The 22,392-nt window shown below is 46.5% G+C and overlaps 1 protein-coding gene across 2 annotated transcripts in view; it reads right to left on the bottom strand.

The window, feature by feature from the left end:
• slc12a9 (solute carrier family 12 member 9) overlaps window positions 1-16,021 on the bottom strand; it is a 122,330-nt gene extending 106,309 nt beyond the window's left edge. For both annotated transcript variants that reach the window (XM_059973871.1, XM_059973870.1), the window contains exon 1: window positions 15,626-16,021. In XM_059973871.1, coding sequence (XP_059829854.1) covers window positions 15,626-15,839 — 214 coding nt within the window. In that variant the 5' untranslated portion in view covers window positions 15,840-16,021. The remainder of the gene's footprint in view (window positions 1-15,625) is intronic.
• Between the last annotated feature and the right edge of the window lie 6,371 nt (window positions 16,022-22,392).

Consider the following 22,392-nt stretch of genomic DNA (forward strand, 5'->3'; position numbering starts at 1 on the left):
CATTAAACACATCTTAAACATAATCTTAAACATTAAACATAACCCTTACAATCCAGGATCATTCTCCTCAGGGCCGACTCCAATACCAGCACATCCTCTCTTAGATAAAGGGTCCCAAAACAGCTCACAATACTCCAAGTGCAGTCTGACCAATGCCTTATAAAGCATCAACATTACATCCTTGCTTTTATATTCCAGTCCTCTCGAAATTCGTATGAACATTGCATTTGCCTTCCTCACCACCTACTTAACATGCAGATTTGCCTTCAGGGAATCCTGCACAAGGACTCCCTAGTTCTCAATATTGGTAACTATACCTCTTAAATATTGTAATGCATGGAATCAAAAGTGCACCAAACTAAAAAAAATAATTATTAAAAGTGGGGGGGGGGGGAGGAAACAAAGTCTTTTGAACTTAGTTATGTGAAGGACCTCTTACGGGTGGAGTGGAGGAAGGGATGGTGTCCCCAAGTCCAGTGATAAAAATCAGAGGACAGCCTGTATCCTTGCCACATCAAATAGAGCTCAGTGCTACTTTGAGGTACACCTGCTCGTTGATGAATATATCTAATCAGCCAATCACTAGGCAGCAACTCAATGCACAAAAGCATGCAGACATGGTCAAGAGGTTCAGTTTTTGATCAGACCAAACATCAGAATGTGGGAAGAAATGACTTTGACTGTGAATGATTGTCGGTGCCAGATGGGGTGGTTTGAGTATCTCAGGAACTGCTGGTCTCCTGGGATTGTCATGCACAACAGTCTCTAGAGCAGGGGTTTCCATTAAGGGGTCCGTGGACCCCAGGTTGGAAACCTCTGCTCTAGAGTTTACAGAGAAAGAACCATCCAGTGAGCAGCAGTTCTGTGGGCGAAAACGCCTTGTTAATGAGAGGTCAGAGGAGAATGGCCAGACTGGTTCAAGCTGACAGTAACTCAAATAACCACACATTGCAACAGTGGTGGTGTGCAGAAGAGCATCTCTGAACGTACAACACATCAAATCTTGAGGTGGATGGGCTACAGCAGCAGAAGACCAGGAACATGCACTCAGAGGCCACTGTTATGTTGACCCTTATATATTGGTGGTGCTTGCCAAGCTCAACGGTATTGGGACCCAAGATAGTCCTGAAGTTAAATAGTCCCAATGCGATTGGGATGTTTAATGGAAAAACAAACTTGTTTGAACTTTAATTAGCATGTATATTGTTCCAGTTCCTAGATTATGACAAGGATACCAGTGGTTAACCCAAGGCTGCATGTCATAGGATGGTGGTGAATACTGGTAGCTCGGGTTGTGGTGTTTGCTGAGCTTGGCAATTAGCTTCCAGACGTTTCATTGCCAGTCAAGGTGACATCTCTAATAACTCTGTAAACAAGCATATCAATATAGACACCTTCTACGAACCCCTGAGAGCTGAAGAAACGTGAGCCAATAGAATTCAAAGGTCAGCTGAAGGGGTAACCAATCAGGACGGGCGCAAGTGAATGGGGGGGGGAAACTATATAAACACAAGCACCCTCAAGGAGTAACACCAACAACTGAAGAAATAATCTCAACTGGAGACAAAATGTCTGCAAGCTAGTTGCCAACAACATCAAATGCTGAGTGTCATGTTCTGGCCCTCACCTACTTGTCAGAGGCTGGAGCTCAGCGGGTTAATTTGGTGAGTGTGCTTTGCGATTTGAACAAACCGACTGACAACCACTGACTTGCATTATCTGCGCAGTGAGCTTCACGGAGTCCTGCTGTCTGAGAGCTGGCAGAACTGGTCTTGTGTTAAAACTGTTTCCCCAGGTGAAAGTGCCTAATCCTGGCTGAGGTACAAACTTCCTTGCCAAGCCAGTTTCACCCGCATGATGTTGACGAGAAAATCCTCCTGAGGAATGGATGTTTACAGAGGCACCCAGGAGCCAGCGACACAATGTGGAAACAATCCTTTCAGCCTGCACGATGATCAGTGAGCACGTGGCACAGCAGTGGACTGGTTACAGCGCTTTACAGTGTGGGCGACCCCGGTTCAATTCCCACCACTGCCTGTTTGTACGTTCTCCCCTTGGCAACGTGGGTTTCCTCCGGGTGCTCCGGTTTCCTCCCACAGTCCAAAGATAACCATATAACAATTACAGCATGGAAACAGGCCATCTCAGCCCTTCCAGTCCGTGCCAAATACTAACTCTCACCTAGTCCCACTGACCCGCACTCAGCCCATAACCCTCCATTCCTTTCCTGTCCGTATACCTATCCAATTTTTCTTTAAAATGACAATATTGAACCTGCCTCTAACACTTCTACTGGAAGCTTGTTCCACACAGCTACCACTCTCTGAGTAAAGAAGTTCCCCCTCGTGTTACCCCTAAATTTTTGCCCCCTCTCAACTCATGTCCTCTTGTTTGAATCTCCCCTACTCTCAATGGAAAAAGCCTATCCACGTCAACTCTATCTATCCCCCTCATAATATTAAATACCTCTATCAAGTCCCACCTCAACCTTCTATACTCCAAAGAATAAAGACCTAACTTGTTCAACCTTTCTCTATAACTTAATGTACCGGCTGGTAGGTTAATTGGTCACCCTCAGTTTGAAGGAGCAATACGATGGCATGAATAAAGATTTCTCCATCCAGTAAACAAATTCCAACCCCCCCCCCCACATTCCCCACTCTGACCTTTTACTTCTCACCTGCCTATCACCTCCCCTTGGGTCCCCTGTCCTCTCCAATTCTTTCCTCTCCAACCTTCTACCTTTCCCACCCACCTGGCTTCACCAATCACCTTCCAGACACTCCACCTCCTCGCCCCAGCTTTACATTCTGGTTTCTTCCCCCTTCCTTCTCAATCCTGAAGAAGGGTCTCGACCCAAACCATTGACTCTTTATTTCATTCCATAGATGCTGCCTGACCAGCAGAGTTCCTCCAAGATTGTGCGTGTGTGTGTTTAGATGACGACTAAATCAGGGGATTGCTATGTGTCATGGCTCAAAGAGCCTATTCTGCATTGTATCTCATTAAATAAAGAATTTACACCAATCCCACTTTTCCTCTTACGCTCCCCCTCCACTTTCACCACCCAGCCCAGCCCCAAAATTCCCGACATATTACAGGCAATTTACCCACCGACCTACATGCCTTTGGGATGTGGGAAGAAACCAGCACAGAGACAGAGAGACAGACACACAAAGTCCTGGAGGAACTCAGGAGGCCAGGCAGCATCTATGGGAAAGAGTAAAGAGTCGACATTTCGGGCCGAGGCTATTCATCTGAGCTAGAAGTGCAGAAAAAAAGATGAGAAGTCAGAGTAAGGTGGTGTGGGGAGGGGAGGAAGTGACGAGGTGGTGACAGGTGAAACTGCGAGGGGTGTGGGGGGAGGGGTGAAGTAAAGAGCTGGGAAGTCGATTGGTGAAAGATACATGGCTGGAGACGGGGGACAGAAGGACATGGAAGAACGGAAAAGTGGGGAGGAGCACCAGAGGGAGGTGAGGGGCAGGTGAGGAGATAAAAGTGAGAGAGGGCCATTGAGAAATCGATGTTCATGCTATCAGATTGGAGGCTACCCAGATAGAATATAAGGTGTTACTCTTCCAATCTGAGTGTGTCCTCAACACGGCAGTAGAGGAGGCAATGGACTGACATGTTGAAATGGAAATGGGAAGTGGGAATTAAAATGGGTGGCCACTGGGAGATCCTGCTTTGGTGTTTGGTGAAGCAGTCTCCCAATCCATGTTGGGTTTCACTGAGATACAGGAGGCCACATCTGGAGCACCGGACACTGTAGATAACCCCAACGGATGCACCAGGAAGGACTGTTTGGGATGCTGAATGGTAGTGAGGTAGTAGGGGCAGGTGTGGCACTTGTTCTACTTGCAAGGGTAAGTGACAGCAGGGAGGGATGAAATGACAAGGGAGTCACGTAGGAAAGTGGAGAGTGGGGTGATGTGTTTGATGGTAACTATGAAGAATTATGTGCTGGATGCAGAGACTAGAGGGGTGTTAGGTGAGGAGAGGAAGCCTATCCCTGGTGTGTGGAGGGCAGATGGAAGAGATGCGGTTGAGGGCAGTGTTGATGGTGGAGGAAGGGAAGCCCCTATCTTTGAAAAAAGAGGACATCTCCTTAGTTCTAGAATGAAAAGCCTCATCCTGAGAGCAGATGCAGCAGAGATGGTGCACCAGGAACACCAAGCACAGTGTATAAACCCAACAGACTCACCTGGAAGGAATGGTTGTGAAGGAGGAGTGATCCTTGCGGAAAGCAGGTGGGGGGGGGGGGGATGTGCTTGGTGGTGGGATCCCTTTGGAGAAGGGGGTGGCAATTTTACAAGTAACGGGATGGAAGAGGTATAGTCCAGGAGTCTGTGAGAGTCAGAGGGTATGGTGAGGGTAGGATTAGTGCGGAGAGAATGGACAGCATTGCATTCAGAAGCAGTGAGGTTGAAATTGGAGATAGGAGTGATGAAGTCGAGATGGTTGATGCCTCGTCAGCAGGTAGCAATGAAAAGATCCAGAACAGGCAGAAGACCAAGGTGGGGTATCCAGTATAGTGAGGTTTGGATTAGTACAGAGAGAGAATGGTACCGTTAGGATTAGTATCTGGGCTATACCTCTTCCCAACCCTGTCCCTTGTGGGAAAAAATGCCACCCCCTTCTCTCAATTCCTCTGCCACATCTGCTCTCAGGCTTTTCATTCCAGAACTAAGTAGATGTCCTCATTCTTCAAAGAAAGGGGCTTCCCTTCCTCCACCATCAACACTGCCCTCAAACGCTTCTCTTCCATTTCACGCACATCTGCCCTCATCACAACCTCCCACCACACCTCCAGGGCCAGCACTCCTCTACTTCTCACCCATCACCCCAACAGACTCCGCATCCAGCAAATAATTCTCCATAACATCCACCGTCTCCAACGGGATCCCACCGCCAAGCACATCTTCCCCCTCTTCCTGCTTTCCACAAGGATCCCTTGCCCTCTCAACCCATCCTGCTGGCACTTATCCTTGTGAACGGAACAAGTGCTACACCTGCTCCTACACCACCTCCCTCACAACCATTCAGGGCCCCAAACATTCCTTCCAGGTGAATCTGTTGGGGTCATACACTGTGTTTAGTGTTCCTGGTGCGGCCTCCTGTATACCGGTGAGACTGGACATAGATTGGGAGACTGCTTCATCGAGCACTTACAGCAGGGGGGCAAGAGAGAATGGAAAAAGCACAATTTCCTGGTGGCCATGCATTTTAATTCTACTTCCTATTCCCATTCCAACATGTCAGTCCATGGCCTCCTCTACTGCTGCGATGAGGAAACACCTCATATTCCATCTAGGCAGCCTTCAACCTGATGGCATGAACATCGATTTCTCAAACTCCCAGTAATGCCTTCCCTCCCCATTTCCCTCTCTCGCCTTATCTCCTTACCTGCTCATCTCCTCCCTCTTCCGTTTCTTCCATGGCCTTCTGTCCTCTCCCTTCTTCAGCTCTTAATCTCTTTCACCAATCAACTTTCCAGCTCTTTACTTCACCCCTCTTCCCCTCCTGGTTTCATCTATCACCTACTGCCTTGTACTTCCTTCCTCTCCTCCCCTCACCTTCTTACTCTGTCTTCTCACCTTTTCTCGCTGGTTCTAGTTCTGATGAAGGGTCTCGGACTGAAGCGTTTATGGAAAAAAAAGAGTAAACAGTTGACACTGCCTGACCTGCTGAGTTCCTCCAGATTGTGTTGCTTGGATTTCCAGCCTCTGCTGATTTTTTACTCTTGTTTATGATCAGAATACAGAGCATCTTCAAGAAACTCAACATGGGACATGGCCTCAGAACAGAAGAGCTTCCTTTTAGAATGGAGGCAAGGAGGAAGTTCTTGACCCACGGTGTGGTGACACATACTGAAGGCTGTGGAGACCAAGTCATGGGCGTATTTAAGGCAGATGTTCTTAGATTCTTGATTGGTCAGGCCACGGAGATATGGGGAGAAAGCAGGAGATTGGGGCTGAAGGGGAAAATGGACCAGCCGTAATGAAATGGCAGAGTAGGCTCGATGGGCCAAATGGCCCAACTCTGCTCCTACAGCTTAAGGAGTTCAGGAGAAACCTCTTTACCCACAAGTGTGAAACTTGCCACCACTGTAAGTGATTGAGTTCAGAATCAGGTTTAATATCACTGGCATATTTTGGGAAATTTGTTATCTTTGTGGCAGCAATACAATGCAATACATAATAAAAAAACATGAATTATAGTAAGTATATACAGTGCCTATAAAAAGTACTCACTTCCCCCCCCCCCCCGGAAGTCTTCATGTTTTATTGTTTTACAGCATTGAATCACAGTGGATGTAGAAACAGAAACCCTACAGCACAATACAGGCCCTTCGCCCACAGAGTTGTGCCGAACATGTCCCTACCTTAGAAATTACTAGGCTTACCCATAGCCCTCTACTTTTCTAAGCTCCATATACGTATCTAAAAGTCTCTTCAGAGATCCTATCGTATCTGCCTCCATCACCGTTGCTGGCAGCCCATTCCAAGCACTCACCACTATCTGAGTAAAAAAAACTTACCCCTGACATCTGATGTAACTTGGCTTTTTGACACTGATCAACAGAAAAAAAACTTTCATGTCAAAGTGAAGACAGATCTCTACAAAGTGATCTAAATTAATTACAAATAAAAACAAAATAATTGAATGCACAAGTATTAACCCCCTTTAATATGACACACCAAATCATCACTAATGCAGCCAAATTGTTTCAGAAATCACATAATTAGTTAAATGGAGATCACCGTGTGCAGTCAAGGTGTTTCAATAGATTGTAGTAAAAATACACCTGTATCTGGAAGGTCCAATTGCTGGTGAGTCAGTGCCCTGGCAAAAACTGCACCATGAAGACAAAAGAACACTCCAAGCAACACTGCAAAAGGTTATTGGAAAGCACAAGTCAGGAGATGGATACAAGAACATTTCCAAGTCACTGAATATCCCTTGAGTTACAGATAAGTCAATCATTAAGAAATGGGAAGAATATGGCACAGCTGCAAGTCTGCCCACAGCAGGTCGTCATCAAAAACTGAGTGACCGTGCAAGAAGGGGACTAGTGAGGGAGGCCACCAAGAGACCTGTGACAATTCTGGAGGAGTTACAAGCTTCAGTGGCTGAGATGGGAGAGACTGTGCATACAACAACTGTTGCCTAAGTAATTCACCAGTCACAGATTGATGGGAGAGTGGCAAAGAGAAGCCTCAGTTGAAATAAAAAACTCACTGAAATTTTGTCTGGAGTTTGCCAGAAGGTATGTGGGAGGCTCTGAAGTCAGCTGGAAAAATGTTCTGTGGTCTGATGAAACCAAAATTGAGCTTTTTGGCCACCAGACTAAATGCTGTGTTTGGCTGAAGTGAAATACCACACATCATCAAAACACACCATCCCCACCATGAAGCGCGGTGGTGGTTGCATCATGCTGTGGGGATGCTTCACTGCAGCAGGGGCTGGAAGGCTTGTGAAATGCAGCAAAATACAGGGAAATCCTGGAGGAAAACCTGATGCAGACTGCAAGGGAACTTTGATTTGGGAGAAGATTTGTTTTCCAGCAAGACAACGACCCCAAGCTTAAAGCCAAAGCTACACAGGAATGGGTTAAAAACAACAAAGTTAATGTCCTGGAGTAGCAAAGTAAGAGTCCAGACCTCAATCCAACTGAGAATTCGTGGTTGGACTTGAAAAGGGCTGTTCACCCATGATCCCCATGCAATCTGACAGAGCTTGAGCAGTTTTGTAAAGAAGAATGGGGAAAAAAACTGCAGTGTCCAGATGTACAAAACTGATAGAGACCTATCCACACAGACTCAAGGCTGTAATTGTTGCTAAAGATGTATCCACTAAATACTGACTTGAAGGGGTGAGTAATTATGCAACAATTATTTTGTTTAATAATTGTAATAAATTTCAACCAATTTGCAGAAACTTGTTTTCACTTTCTGTTGATCAGTGACAAAAAAGCCGAATTAAATCCAATGAGATTCAATGTTGTAAAAACAATAAAACATGAAAATTTCCAAGGAGGATGAATACTTTTTATAGGCACTGTATACTTTAGTTACATTAAATTAGTGCAAAAATAGAAATTTTAAAAGTGAGGTAGTGTAGCCGGGCTCATTGTCCATTCAGAAATCAGATGGCACAGGGGAAGAAGCTGTTCCTGAATCACAGAGTACACCTTCAGGCTCCTGTACCTCCTTCCCGATGGTAGCAATGAGAACAGGGCGTGTACTGGGTGATGGTGGGTAGAGAAGGGGGTCCTTAATGATCAGCAAGACTTTTCTGAGACATCACTCCTTGAAGATGTCCTGGATACTACAGAAGCTAGACTGAGGTTAGATGGAGCTGACTGAGTTTACAACTTCCTGCAGCTTATTTCGATCCTCTGCAGTAGCCCCCCCGAACCCCCATACCAGATGGTGATGCAGCCAGTTAGAATGCTCTCCACAGTAGAAATCTGCGAGTCCTTGATAACCAAAGTTGGAAAGCATAGATACATACATTCAACAGGAGTCATGAAGGGGCAAGGCATGGAGAGTCACTCTGGAAATGCAAGGTTTGGGGCACAATTGCTGGCATGAACCGATTGAGCTGAATGGCTCAGTCACTGCTATTTATTGTTTTTCTTTTGAAAAAAAATTGTTGCATTTCTTTATTTTCCTGTAAATGTCAGCAAGAAATAAATCTGAGGGTAGCAAATAGTGATTTATGCATACTCATCTTGGAGAAAGACCACTCTGATCCCAAACCTCCACTGCCTTGCAGCTACACCTATTCAAGGGGAAGGCTTTGGGAGTAAACCAAGGAAAAAAAATCTGGAGCTGGAGTCAATAATGACTGACAACTCCTGCATCTTCACTAGCGCCAAACTGTACAAGTCTCTGACGTTCCTTTGGGTTCATCAGCTGCGTGGAGAGGGGGAGCTTCCTGCATAGGCAACAGCTCGCTCTCCATATCGTACTGCCCTGTAGAGTTTGCAGAGATTCAACATGACATCCAAAACTCTGACAAACTTCTATAGATGTGTAGTGGACAGTGTATTGATCAACTGCATCACACCAGTGCCCTTGAATGGAAAATCCTACAAAGCAGAGTGGATAAGGCCAAAGCCATCACAGGTAAAGCACTCCCCCACCATTGAGCACATCTGCAGGGAGTGATGGGGCAGAAGCCATCATCAGGGACCCCACCATCCTGCTCATGCTCTCTTCTCGCTGCTACCATCAAGGTGGTACAGGAGCCTCAGGACTCACTCCACCAGGTTCAGTTATTATCCCTCAATCATCAGACTCTTAAACCAAAGGGGATATCTTCACTTAGCCCATCACTGAAATGTTCCCACAACCCGTGGACTCACTTTGAAAGATCCTTCATCTCAGATCCTTGATATTTACTGCTATTATTATTTTGTATTTGCACAGATTGCTGTCTTTTGCACTCTGGTTGAACTCCCAAGTTGGTACAGCCTTTCATTGATTCTGTTATGGTTATTCTATTATAGACTTAGTATGCCCACAAGAAAATGAATCAGGTGACACAGGTACTTCAATAATAAATTTGTTTTGAACATTGTGTCTCAAATGTAGGACATCTATGGTCAACCCATATCAATGGAAGGCTTTACACATACTTGGAGAATCACTTTTTCTTGGAACTTGTATAAATATTGTAGCAGAGAGCATGAAACTGTACTGCTAGGTTAGAGGTTACAATTCTGTAGCCATACACTGCATCCTATGGACTGACGATGGAGTAATGGCATGGCGTAACAATGGAGGAACAAGCCCAATGCAAGTCAGAAGTCAGTGTGGAGGTCCAATTGATAAATGGTGTGCAGGAGGTGAAGACACAACCAGGCAATGAAGGCATTTACTGCTTTGAGAGACTCCAGTGCAGCAACAAATTGCCCCAACAACAACTGATGTTGCACAGCAAGATCCCACAATTGACACCAAATGCATCCATTTGCCCGGGAGAGGAGCAGATCACACCGTGGACAAGTGACAACTGGGGCACTGGCCGGTGACAGCAGGTTGCCAGAGTCCTCTGTCCTGTGCCAGTTTTTCAAGTGGTCCCCTGGGGTAACCCATCTTCAAAGATCCTTTCTCTCCCAGGCATGAGGTCCTCAGAGGTTCTGTTGGCGATTCTGTAGCTCTGGTTTTTTTTTTAAATGTTATGCGGTTGCTAGCCCTGTGCTCAACCCTCCTCCTTTCACAGAAGGGTTGGGACCGTCCATGGCGGTGTTAACAAGCTACTCAGTGCAGAGTTCAACCCAGACCAGAACACAGTCTCTCCCACCACTACCAACTTACAAGGTTCACACAGCAACAGTGGCTCATTGTAGTGAGCAGGAGTAGCAGGGCAGCAAAGGAGCACAGGAGTGTGTGGTGGGCTGGGAGGGGATGGGGGTGGGAGGTCAGACTGAAAGGGAGAAAACTTTGACTGGGAAAGGTAGAGAGCAGGAGGAGCCAGTGGAGGAGAAGAACGTAATGAGGAATCTTCCGACTCCCAACTATTTCCGTTGTTGCAGTGTATCAGGGCTTCTATCACTGGGACAGTCCGAGCCAGATGGAGGAGGGCATGCAGGGCCAGGTGGACAGTACTGGAATGCATGTGTATGAAGGAGGGTGGAATGGCAGCACAATCATTTCACAGTGCCAGTGATCACCGATCAGGGTCGATTCCCACCTCTGCCTGAATGCTCTCCTCCACAGTGGATATCCTCCAAGCGCTCTGGTTTCCTCCCACATTCCAAAGATGAACAGGTTAGGGTTAGTAAACAGTGGGCACCGGACGAGTGGCTGCCCCCCCCCCAAACACAAGCCTCGGACCACGTTGGTCATCAACAAAAAACATCACATTTCACTGTACATTTCAATGTCGGCATCATGTGCTGCATGATGTGGTCACAGTCCTTCCATGTCCATGATTGTTCTTGGAGAACTTTTCTACGGAAGTGGTTTGCCATTTCCTTCTTCAGGGCAGTGTCTTCACAAGATGGGTGACCCCAGCCATTATCAATGTACTTCAGAGACTGTCTGCCTGGCATCAGTGGTCACATAACCAGGACCCATGATCACGTGATCTGCACCGGCTGCTCATACGACCATCCACCACCTGACCCCACATCTTCACATGACCCTGATTTGGCAGAGGGGACCGAAGCAGGTGCTACATCTTGTCCAAGGGTGACCTGCAAGTCAGTGGTGGGAAGGAGTTCTTTACACCTCCTTTGATAGAGACACATCTCCACTCTGCCATCCATGTTTCGACGTGCATAGGACAAGTAAAGCAAATCTTCTGAAAACCTGGCAGACCGCTGGACATGTTCGTGAATCAGGGGAAGGTTTAAAGTCACAGCTTGAAACTCAATGGGACTTCAGGGCTGCAATCACCAGGCCAGTCCCAAACAAACCGATAACGGGCGAGTTTGCTAAAGGGCAACCAGGGTGGATCAATGTCAAAGGGCCTCACAGCTCTTGGGGGGGGGGGGGTAAACACATGTTACCCCAATCCAGCATGCCCGCCATTCTGAAGGAGCATGATCTGAGTGGACAGAGGGAATTTAGATAACACATCTACTGTAGCACATTAGAACTAATCTGATTAAAAATAAAACTAGGAGCATAATGCTCCCCACCAGACAACAATGGAGACGATTGTCCACTGCAAAGTGTTTACACACTCAGTAGCCACTTTATTAGGTACACCTGCTTATTAATGCAGGTATCTAATGAGCCAATCATGTGACAGCTACTCAATGTATAAAAGCATGCAGACATGGTCAGGAGGTTCAGTTGTTCTTCAGACCAAACATCAGAATGGGGGAGAACTGTGATCTAAATGACTTTGACTGTAAATGATTGTTGGTGCCAGGTGGGGTGGTTTGAGTATCTCAGAAACCGCTGACCTCTTGGGATTTTCTCGAGTTTACAGGATGGTGCAAGAAACACAAAAACATCCAGTGAATGGCAGTTCTGTGTGCGAAGATGCCTTGTTAACCAGAGGAGAATGCCCAGACTGGTTCAAACTGACAGGATGCCGACAGTAACCCAAATAACCACGTGTTACACCAGTGGTGTGCGGAAGAGCATCTGTGAACACGCAACACGTCAAACCTCGGATGTGGATGAGGAAGCAGCAGGAGACCATGTCGGGTTCCACTCTTAAACCTGATGAAGTGGCCACTGAGCACACGTCATCAAATGCTACCCCGGGGTTTGTTTTCTTGCAGGCATTCATGGTAGAACAAAAGAAATACAACAAAATCAATGAAAAACTACACTCAAAGACTGACATATGTGCAAAGGACACACTGTGCAAGTACAAAAAACAATCAACCAAAGAATAACAGATCAGTAAATAAGTAATACTGAGAACATGAGTCTAGAGACCTTGAAAGTGAGTCTAGGCTGAGAAATCAACACCATTTGTTCATTATTTGCCCTGTTGTATGGCATGGGGAATCATGCTCTAGCCATAACCATGATTGATCTGGGCAACTACCCCCCCTCCACAGAAGTGGTTTGTCATTGCCTACAAGACGGGTGACCCCAGCCATCATCAATACTCTTCACAGACTGTTTGCTTTGCATCAGTGGTCGCATACCCAGGACTTGTGATCTGCACCAGCCACTCATACGACATCCACCACCTGCTCCCATGGCTTCACATGACCCTGATTTTGTGAGGAGGTGGGGGGAGAAGAGAGTCTAAGCAGGTGCAACACCTTACCAGAGGATGTCCTGTAGGCTAGTGAAGGGAAGGAGTGGCCTACACCTCCTTTGGTAGAGAACCCATCAACATTGAACTGGGTGAAATAATCTGCCGGGGGAGAGCCGGCACAGATTGATGGGCTGAATGAATGGGGAAGATGGAACCCATTGTCTGCAGGCTCAAATCCCCTGGAGGCGGAAGGCCTACCCTGGGGTTAATGAACTGTGTACGCACATGGGCGACAGGGAGGAATGAGGCTTGTTTATCCCTGCTTTGTTTTGTTGCTTGTCATGTTGTTAGCACTGTGGAAAAAAAACACACATGCACAATGCTGGAGGAACTCAGGTCAGACAGCATCTATGGAGAGGAATGAGTCGAGAACCCCTATCAGTCCTTGTTTATTGAGATACAACGAAGAATAGGTTCTTCAAGCAGTGTCGGCCAGCAATCTCCCAATTTAAACCTAGCCTAATTGGGAGAGAATTTACAATGAGCAATTAACCTACTGACTGGTACACCTTTGCACCTGGAGGAAAACCATGTGGTCATGGGGAGAATGTACAAACTCCTTACAGGAAATTGAACCCGGGTCATCGGTACTGTAAAGTTTTGTGCGAACCATTACAAAATGCCATCTGTCTCTTCCCCTTCCATGGATGTTTCCTGACCTGCTGAGTTCCTCCAGCATCTGCAGAATCTCGTGTTTATGTTGACACCAGAACATGTCCTGACTCCAGGCACAGCCCAAGGTGTGTCGGTTAACACAAACAACACATTTCACTGCCTGCTGTGATGTACCTTGAACTTTGAATAGCCCCATGCTAGAAAGACAGGTTCTTTCAAAACTGCCACTCAGCTTCGGACAGAACTTCCTTTAAGGATTGACTTTTAAAGGATGTAGGGTGTAGTCCATTGCTGCAAGTGCGTCTGTTTTGCAAACAAGCTGAGAGCCACAGGGCACAAAGTCCTAATTATAATTCACCTAAACTTCTCCAGACAGAGCCTGTTATCCCAGAGAGGGTGTGTGGCATTGAATTAACAGGAATCCAAAAGGTTAATTTGCAATACCCGAGAGAGTTAACCATTCCAACAAACAGGACTAGACCAAAGTTATAAATGGTAATTAGATTGATATTTAAGAAATAGAACACAGTACAGGCCATTCAGCCCACAACTTTAAACTGACCTTTCAACCTACTCCAAGATCAATCTAACATTTCCCTCCATTTTTCTATCATCCATATGCCTATCTAAGAGAGTCCCTTAAGTGTCCCTGATACAACTGCCTCGACCACCACCACATTGTGTTTCATACACAAGACCATAAGACACAGGAGCAGAATTAGGCCAATTGGACCATCGAGTCTGCTCTGCCATTCATTCATGGCTGATTTTTTATCCCTCTCAATCCCATTCTCCCCATAACCGTTGAAGTCCTGACTAATCAAGAATCTATCAGTCTCTGCTTTAAGTATACCCAATGGCTTGATCTCAACAACCACATGGCAATGAATTCCACAGATTAACTGCCCTCCAGCGAAAATGACCTCAGGCTCATTCATTGTGTTAAATAAACTTATCTCTGACATCCCCCTTATACTTCCAGCCAATCACCTTAAAATTATGTGCTCTTGTAGAGAGGGAATTGGCAAGGTATAAAGAGAAGCTATTATTGTTTCAGTGGGAGTCTAAAGGTTTGAAAAATGAGGGCCAGTTATTTCGTCAACTTAAAAAAAACACACTGGCTAGGCCATTTCTGGAGTATTGAGTACAGTTCTGGTCACCCCACTATAGGAAGGATGTTGAGGCTTTGGAGAGGGTGCAGAAGAGGGTTAACCAGGATGCTGCCTGGTTTACAGGGCATGTGCTGTCATGAGAGGTTGCAGAAACCTAGGCTGTTTTCTCAGGCTGAGGGGAGATCTGATAGAGGTTTATAAGATTGAGAGGCACAGATAGAGAGGACAGGGAGCATCTGTTTCCCAGGGTTGAAATGTCTAACAGCGGAGGGCAAGCATTGAAGAAAAGAGGGGGGATGCGAGGGGTATTTTTTTTTACTCCGAGAGTGGTGGATGCCTGGAATGCGCTGCCTGGTACTGTGGTAGAGGCAAATACATGCGGGGCTTTTCACGTTTGGATAGGCACGTGGATATGAGGAGGGTGGACATTGTGTAGGTAGGAGGGATTAGTTCTTATTTTATTTTAGCTGGTTTGCAGATCGGAAGGACCTTTTTCCTGTTCTATGTTGACACACACATTGCTGGAGGAACTCGGCAAGTCGGGCAGCTTCTACGGAAGAGAAGGAAGAGTCGACATTTCGGGGCCCAGACGCTTCTGTGGAAGAGTGGGTGACAAATAGCAGAGGCCGGTCGGTGCAAGGAATACATTCGTTCTGAAAACTGCATGGAGTGTTTAGTTTTAATGGCATGTGGGGCAAAGTTTGACCACAGCCCAGCCATCCCCTCGTTGGAAGGCTGAGAACTGACAGGTTGAGCAAGTATCGATAAACATCGAGGTGCTCGTGCACGTACGCCAAGCAGACAGGTCACACAGAAACCATTCTTTTAACACAGCTCTCCGGTGGATAAACAGATGCACCAAATTGCTTTAAAAAAATCTTAAACCCACGAGAACTGCCGGCCGAGAAACCAATCCGTCGGCTGAAGCTGGATTTAAGGGGGGAGGGGGGAACTGAGGCGCAGAGAGGTCACAGGGCAAATCGCACTCCAATGTCATTCGCAAATAAAATCTACAACATGTCAACAATGGGTTTTAAACTTAATACAAATTAAACAGCTGCGATTGTTTAATATACGTTTTAAAATGGAAGGTATTTTAGCTAGCGGAGGGGGGTGGGCTTGGAAACGAGGGTGTTTTTTTAAAACTGACAGCTTACCAACTCGCATGAAGATCACGATGCTGAACATAGACAGGACGGTGGGCACCACGACCCCGAAAAAGGTCGACAGCTTCCGGCTGTCGTCGGGCTGCGAGCCGCTGCCGCAGATGGAAACCTCCTCGGTCGGGAGAGCGGCGCAACTCTCGGCGAACCCCCCGCCCGCCACATTGTACAGGCGGTAGTTGAGGAGAGGGGAGGTCTCGCTGGACATGGCAAACACTGGGGGCCGTCTGTTGCGGTGAACGAGACACCCATTCAGCGGGAGCGAGCCGATGGAAAGCCGACTGCTCCTCGGGAGCGATTAACAGCGAACTTGTGCCAATTTCAGAGGTGCCCCAGTTGAATATAATGAGTTGGCGGCGTTGCTACCGACACATGTTTCCTCCTAACGACTTGTACCCAACATCCGCAAGCATCTCTGCAATTCTAGCATCATTAGACGGTGCCCATGTGACCGCAGGCCGCCGCTGGTTGGCCCTCCACTAATTCCTCCTCCCATCCTATTTGTGCAACCAGCTCCAATATATCAACTCCCCGCTGTCATCGGAATCGACATCAAAGCGTTCATTGTCAGGGAGGGGAAACGCCCTTTTACAAACCCAAAACACCGCCCCCTTTTACTTCCCTGCACACCGACTCCCGATTATGCCAATAATATTCCTGTCAAATTATTCATAACGCCTTAGATCTGTGGGAGGAGAAGCACTAAGCATTACCGGAAGGAAACAGTACACTAACAACCAATAGCCACTTTTTTTTTTAGGGACCTCCTGTACCTAATAAAGTGGCCACTGAGTGTATGTTCATGGTCTTCCACTTCGAGGTTGAACATGCTGTACGTTCAGAGATGCTCTTCCGCACACCACTGTTGTAACGTGTGGTTACTTGAGTTACATTCGCCTTCCTGTCAGTCTGGCCATTCTCCTCTGACCTCTCTGATTAACAAGGTGTTTTCACCCACAGAACTGCCGCTCACCCGATTTGTTTTGTTTGTTTTTCCACACCATTCTCTGTAAACCCTAGAGCAGGAGTTCCCAACCTGGGGTCCACAGATCCCTTGGTTAATGGTAGGGGTCCGTGGCATAAAAAAGGTTGGGAACCCCTGGTCTAGAGACTGCTGTCTGTGCATGAAAATCCCAGGAGATCAACAGTCTCAGAGATACTCAAGTCACCCCCATATGGCACATTTAATCATTCCAAAAACACTTTGATCACATTTCTTCCTCATTCTGGTGTTTGGTCTCAAGTCATCAAGTCACTCTTATTGTCATTTCGACCACAACTGCTGGTACAGTGCATAGTAAAAATGAGACAATGTTTTTCAGGACCATGGTGCTACATGACAGTACAAAAACTAGACTGAACTAAGTAAAAAAAAAACAGAAAAAAAAACTAGACTATAGACCTACACTGGACTGCATAAAGTGCACAAAACAATGCAGGCATTACAATAAATAATAAACAGGACAAAAGGGCAAGGTGTCAGGCCGGGCACTGGGTATTGAGGAGTCTGATAGCTTGGGGGAAGAAACAGTTACATAGTCCGGTCGTGAGAGCCCGAATGCTTCGGTGCCTTTTCCCATACAGCAGGAGGGAGAAGAGTTTGTATGAGGGGTGCGTGGGGTCTTTCATAATGCTGTTTGCTTTGTGGAGGAAGCGTGTAGTGTAAACATCCGTGATGGTGGTAAGAGAGACCCCGATGATCTGAGATAGTGCAATTTCCGAACCAGGCAGTGATGCAGCTGCTCAGGATGCTCTCAATACAACCCCTGTAGAATGTGATGAGGATGGGGGGTGGGAGATGGACTTCCTTCAGCCTTCGCAGAAAGTGGAGATGCTGCTGGGCTTTCTTTGCTATGGAGCTGGTGTTGAGGGACCAGGTGAGATTCTCCGCCAGGTGAACACCAAGAAATTTGATCTGAACAACAACTGAACCTCTTGACCCTGTCTGCATGCTTTTGTGCATTGAGTTGCTGCCACGTGATTGGCTGGTTAGATATTTGCATTAATGAGCCAGTGTGCAGGTATACCTAATAAAGCGGCCTCTGTGTGTATTTTGCAGGTGACGCACCCCACAACAACTTGTGCTGGTGGAGGGAATGAGGATTTAGATTGCTGGTGAAATGAGTCACTTTGTCCTGGATGTTGTCGAGCTTCTTCAGATTTGGTGAAGCTGCACTCATCAAGGCAGACGGAGATCTGAGAGCAAGCTGGATATGCATATCAAAGTTCAGAGGAAACTTATTATGAAAACAACAATGTACTACCTTGGGATTCATTTTGCCTCAGACATTCACAGTAGAACAAAGAAATACAATAGGATCAGTGGACAACTACACACAAAGACTGACAAACATCCAATGTGCAAATACAGACAGACATACTTTATTGATCCCGAGGGAAACTGGGTTTCATTACAGCCGCACCAACCAAGAATAGCATAGAAATATAGCAACATAAAACCATAAATAATTAAATAATAATTTAATTATGCCAAGTGGAAATAAGTCCAGGACCAGCCTATTGGCTCAGGGTGTCTGACACTCTGAGGGAGGAGTTGTAAAGTTTGATGGCCACAGGTAGGAATGACTTCCTATGACGCTCAGTGTTACATCTCGGTGGAATGAGTCTCTGGCTGAATGTACTCCTGTGCCTAACCAGTACATTATGGAGTGGATGGGAGTTATTGTCCAAGATGGCATGTAACTTGGACAGCATCCTCTTTTCAGACCCCACCGTCAGAGAGTCCAGTTCCACCCCCACAACATCACTGGCCTTATGAATGAATTTGTTGATTCTGTTGGTGTCTGTTACTCTCAGCCTACTGTCCCAGCACACAACAGCAAACATGATAACACTGGCCACCAAAGCCTCGTAGAACATCGTTAGAATGTTTAACATCGTCCTGCAGATGTTAAAGGACCTCAGTCTCCTCAGGAAATAGAGACGATACAATACAATAAATAAACTGAGAGGTAGAGAGAGAGAAACAGATAGATAGAAAAATAGATAAAGAGAAATAAAGAAAGAAACCCGAGAAAGCATTGTAGAGTCCTTGAAAGTGACTCCATAGGTTGTGGAATCAGTTGAGTGTTGAGGTTATTCACACAGGTTCAGGAGCCTGATGGTTGAAAGGTGTTCCTGAACCTGGTGGTGTGGGACCTAAGGCTCCTGTACCTTCTTCCTGATGGCAGCAGCAAGAAGAGAACACAGCCTGGATATGGATATGAGGGAAATGGAAAAGATGAGCTGGTGTGTTGAGGTGAAGAAAGAATGGTGGAGTCTGACTTTTAGAACGTAGAAAGATACAACACCGGAACAGGCCATTCAGCCCACAATAATCCCTCCTACCTACCTCGTGTCCATATCTCTCCATCTTCCTTACATACATGTGCCTATCCAAACATCTTTTAAGAGCCTCTAATGTATTTGCCTCTATTACCATACTAGGCAGTGCAATCCAGGCATCCATGACTCGCTGACTTAAAACACACTTACCCCTCACATCCCCTCTGAACCTACCCCTTCTCAACTTCAATGCAAGCCTCCTGGTATTGGACATTTCTACCCTGGGAAACAGATACTCTGTCCACTCTATCTGTGCATCTCATAATCTTATAAGCCTCTAACAGATCTCCCCTCAGCCTCCGGTGTTCCAGGGAAAACAACCCAAGTTTATCCAGCCTCTCGTGATAGCACACGCCCTGTAAACCAGGCAGCATCCTGGTAAACCTCTTCTGCACCCTCTCCAAAGCCTCTACATCCTTCTTATAGAAGAAGGCTTGGAGTGTAAAGGGTCAGTTGGACCAAATGGACTGCATCACTGCTGTGCTGAGTTCCAGCAAAATGATTTGCTGCAAAGCAATTGGGAAATCCAAAAGGCTGCAAGACGGACTATAATAATACAAGTTGCATTGCATGCATTGTTCCTGACAAGTCAGTGATTGGCTCCCCTTTCCTGCAAATAGTTGCCCCCTCCCCCACTCAATACCTGTGTTGCTTGTACAAGATACAGAGTCAAGCACAACCTTAAAAGCCCGCGGAGCTCCTCAAGGTTTCCAGCATCTGCAGAACCTCTTGCTTTTCCTTACCAGCAGAGCAGTCTCAAGGGGATAAATGGCTTACTGACTTGTACGTGGGGGACTTGCATTTGTATAGCGCCTTTAATGTGATAAAGGTGCATTGCAGGAGTAAGGTGTACAATGGTGACTGAGAGTCAGTTCAGAAGCTGGTTTTAATTAGACAATATCGTAGGGGGTTCCCAACCTTTTTTATGCCATAGACCAAGACCCATTAAGCAAGGGGTCCATGACCCCAGGTTGGAAACCCCTGGCATAAGACAGAGGAGCAGAATTAGGCCATCCACCTGTTAAAGCTGCAGGCAAATTCCACTCTGTCAAGGTTGTCAGGGAGGCTGGAATTGACGTGCCAATACCATTCTCTTGAAGCACCTCATGACAGGATCATAAAACATAGGCATGGAATTGAGCCATTTGGCCCATCGAGTCTGCTCTGCCATTCTGTCATGGCCGATTTATGACCCCTCTCAACCCCATTCCCCCATAACCTTTGATGCCCTAATCAAGAACATATCAGCCTCTGCTTTAATGATGACCTCCATGGCCAATGAATTCCTTCGATTCACCATCTACTGGCTAAAAAAGGGTGAGGGAAAGAGAAGAGGGAGAGAGGGGGGAGGGAAGGGAGAGAGAAGGGGAGAGCCGGGAAGAAAGTGGGAAGAGGGGAGAGGGGGAAAAGGGGAAGAGGGGAGGGGAGAGGAAGGGCAGAGAGGGGAGGGGGTAGAGAGGTGGGGGAGAGGGGAAGGGTGAGAGGGGTGGGGGATATTCAAAACTCAGAGCAGAGGGACACAGAAATCTCAGGGTGGAATTTTACAAAGAGGTCATATTGCAGGAAGTGGAAGAAGGGGAGAGTGCCCGAGAAATTGAAAATAAGAACAGCAGCATATATTATTGCCACCCATCCTTTCTATGATCATAAAGTGTAATTGCTGAAAGTAAATATTGTTGGTGTTGTTCAAAGTTCACCCACTTCATAAAACACAGCACATAATGATGATGATAATGATATATTGGGTAGGCAGATTCTTTTTCCTAGGGTGGGAATGTCAAATACTAGAAGGCATTGCTCTAAGCTGAGGGTTCGTTATGTGCAATGTCATATGATGTGGTTAATCATAGTCTTCCCATGAGTACGATCGTTCACGGCAAATTTTTCTACAGAAGTGGTTTGCCATTACCTTCTTCTGGGCAGTGTCTTTACAAGATGGGTGACCCCTCAGCCATCATCAATATTCTTCAGAGATTGTCTGCCTGGCATCAGTGGTCACATAACCAGGGCTTGCTCATACAACCATCCACCACCAACTCTTCACGTCACCCTAATTGGGGGTAGGGCTAAGCACGTGCTACACCTCGCCCAAGGGTGACCTGCAGGCTAGCAGAGGGAAGGAGTGCCTTCCACCTCCTATGGTGGAGACGTATCTCCAACCTGCCACCCAACTGTTTAGACAGATTCATTGGGTAGGCCAGTTCTTTTGCTAGAGGGCATTGCTTGAAGATGAGGGTGGGGGAGTTCAAAGGAGTCTTGCACAGAGTGTGATAGGTGTCTGGAACACACTGATTTGGGAAGTGGTAGGAAGAGAGACGAGAGCAACGTTTAAGACAGGCATGTGAACTACATGAAATGGAGAAAAACAGATGGGATTAGTTTGCACTGGCCCCGTGGTCAGTACAGACACTTTGGGCCAAGTAGCTTGTTTCTGTGCTCAACTCTTCTACGTTTCATTGAAGACCCTAAATTTAGGAGACCATTCAGCCCATTGTGGGAAAGAGCTTCCAACTTACTGCCACCTTCCAGGACCACGCTGTTACGGTACACAGCATGGGGAATGCATCTGCCTCTTCCACCCTTTCAAGCAGTGAGATCCAGACCTTCACCAATCTCTATGATTCAAACATGCAGAATACATTTATTATCAGGGCACGTACACAGTATACAATCCTGAGATTCATCTTCCCACAGACAGCCACGAAACGAAGGAATGCCATGGAACGCGTTCAAAGAAAAACATGGAGCCCCCAACAAGGGAAAAAAAGAACAGATCTTACAAACGGCAAAAAGAAACTGAGCAGAAACACAGAATATAAAACATCAAACCACAAAGTCATTGGAACAGTCTAGGAATGTTCAGTTTGGTTCTGTTCAGTTCAAGTTAGTGCTGTCTCATTTGTTGGTTGACTGCAGGTCACAGAGCTCGTCTGCCCCGAGCAAAATCACACAAAAAGGCAATTTTTTTTTAAAAAAAGGGGGTAACCAGAAACCAGAAAAACATCATAACACAAACTACGGAGTCCAATTCACACACCACGTTGGTTAAATCTTGCCCAAGACTCCGGCAGAATAGAGAGGGAGGGAGGTGGGTCAAATGCAGGCACCTTGCTCTGGGACCAGCAAGCGAGCACCAGAGAGAAACTGTTCTGACCCAGGAGGATGGCACTGAGCACCCACTCGCCCTCTGCTCTCGTCCTCACTGATTTCAATCTTGCTCAACACCTTAATCAGTGAGAAATGGAGTTGATCATAGGCTGGTGCCCCGTTTCCAGGTTTCTTAACCTCCAGGCTGCATGCTCTGCTCAAAACCTCACCCAATTCCCTCTGAGACAGCAAAATGCCAGATTGCTCAATCAACCTACAAACACACTATCAAAATGTAAATCGCAGGTTCCAACAGCAGATAAATCACA

The sequence above is a fragment of the Hypanus sabinus genome, chromosome 7, assembly GCF_030144855.1.
Source record: "Hypanus sabinus isolate sHypSab1 chromosome 7, sHypSab1.hap1, whole genome shotgun sequence".
In the NCBI taxonomy this organism is placed as follows: domain Eukaryota; kingdom Metazoa; phylum Chordata; class Chondrichthyes; order Myliobatiformes; family Dasyatidae; genus Hypanus; species Hypanus sabinus.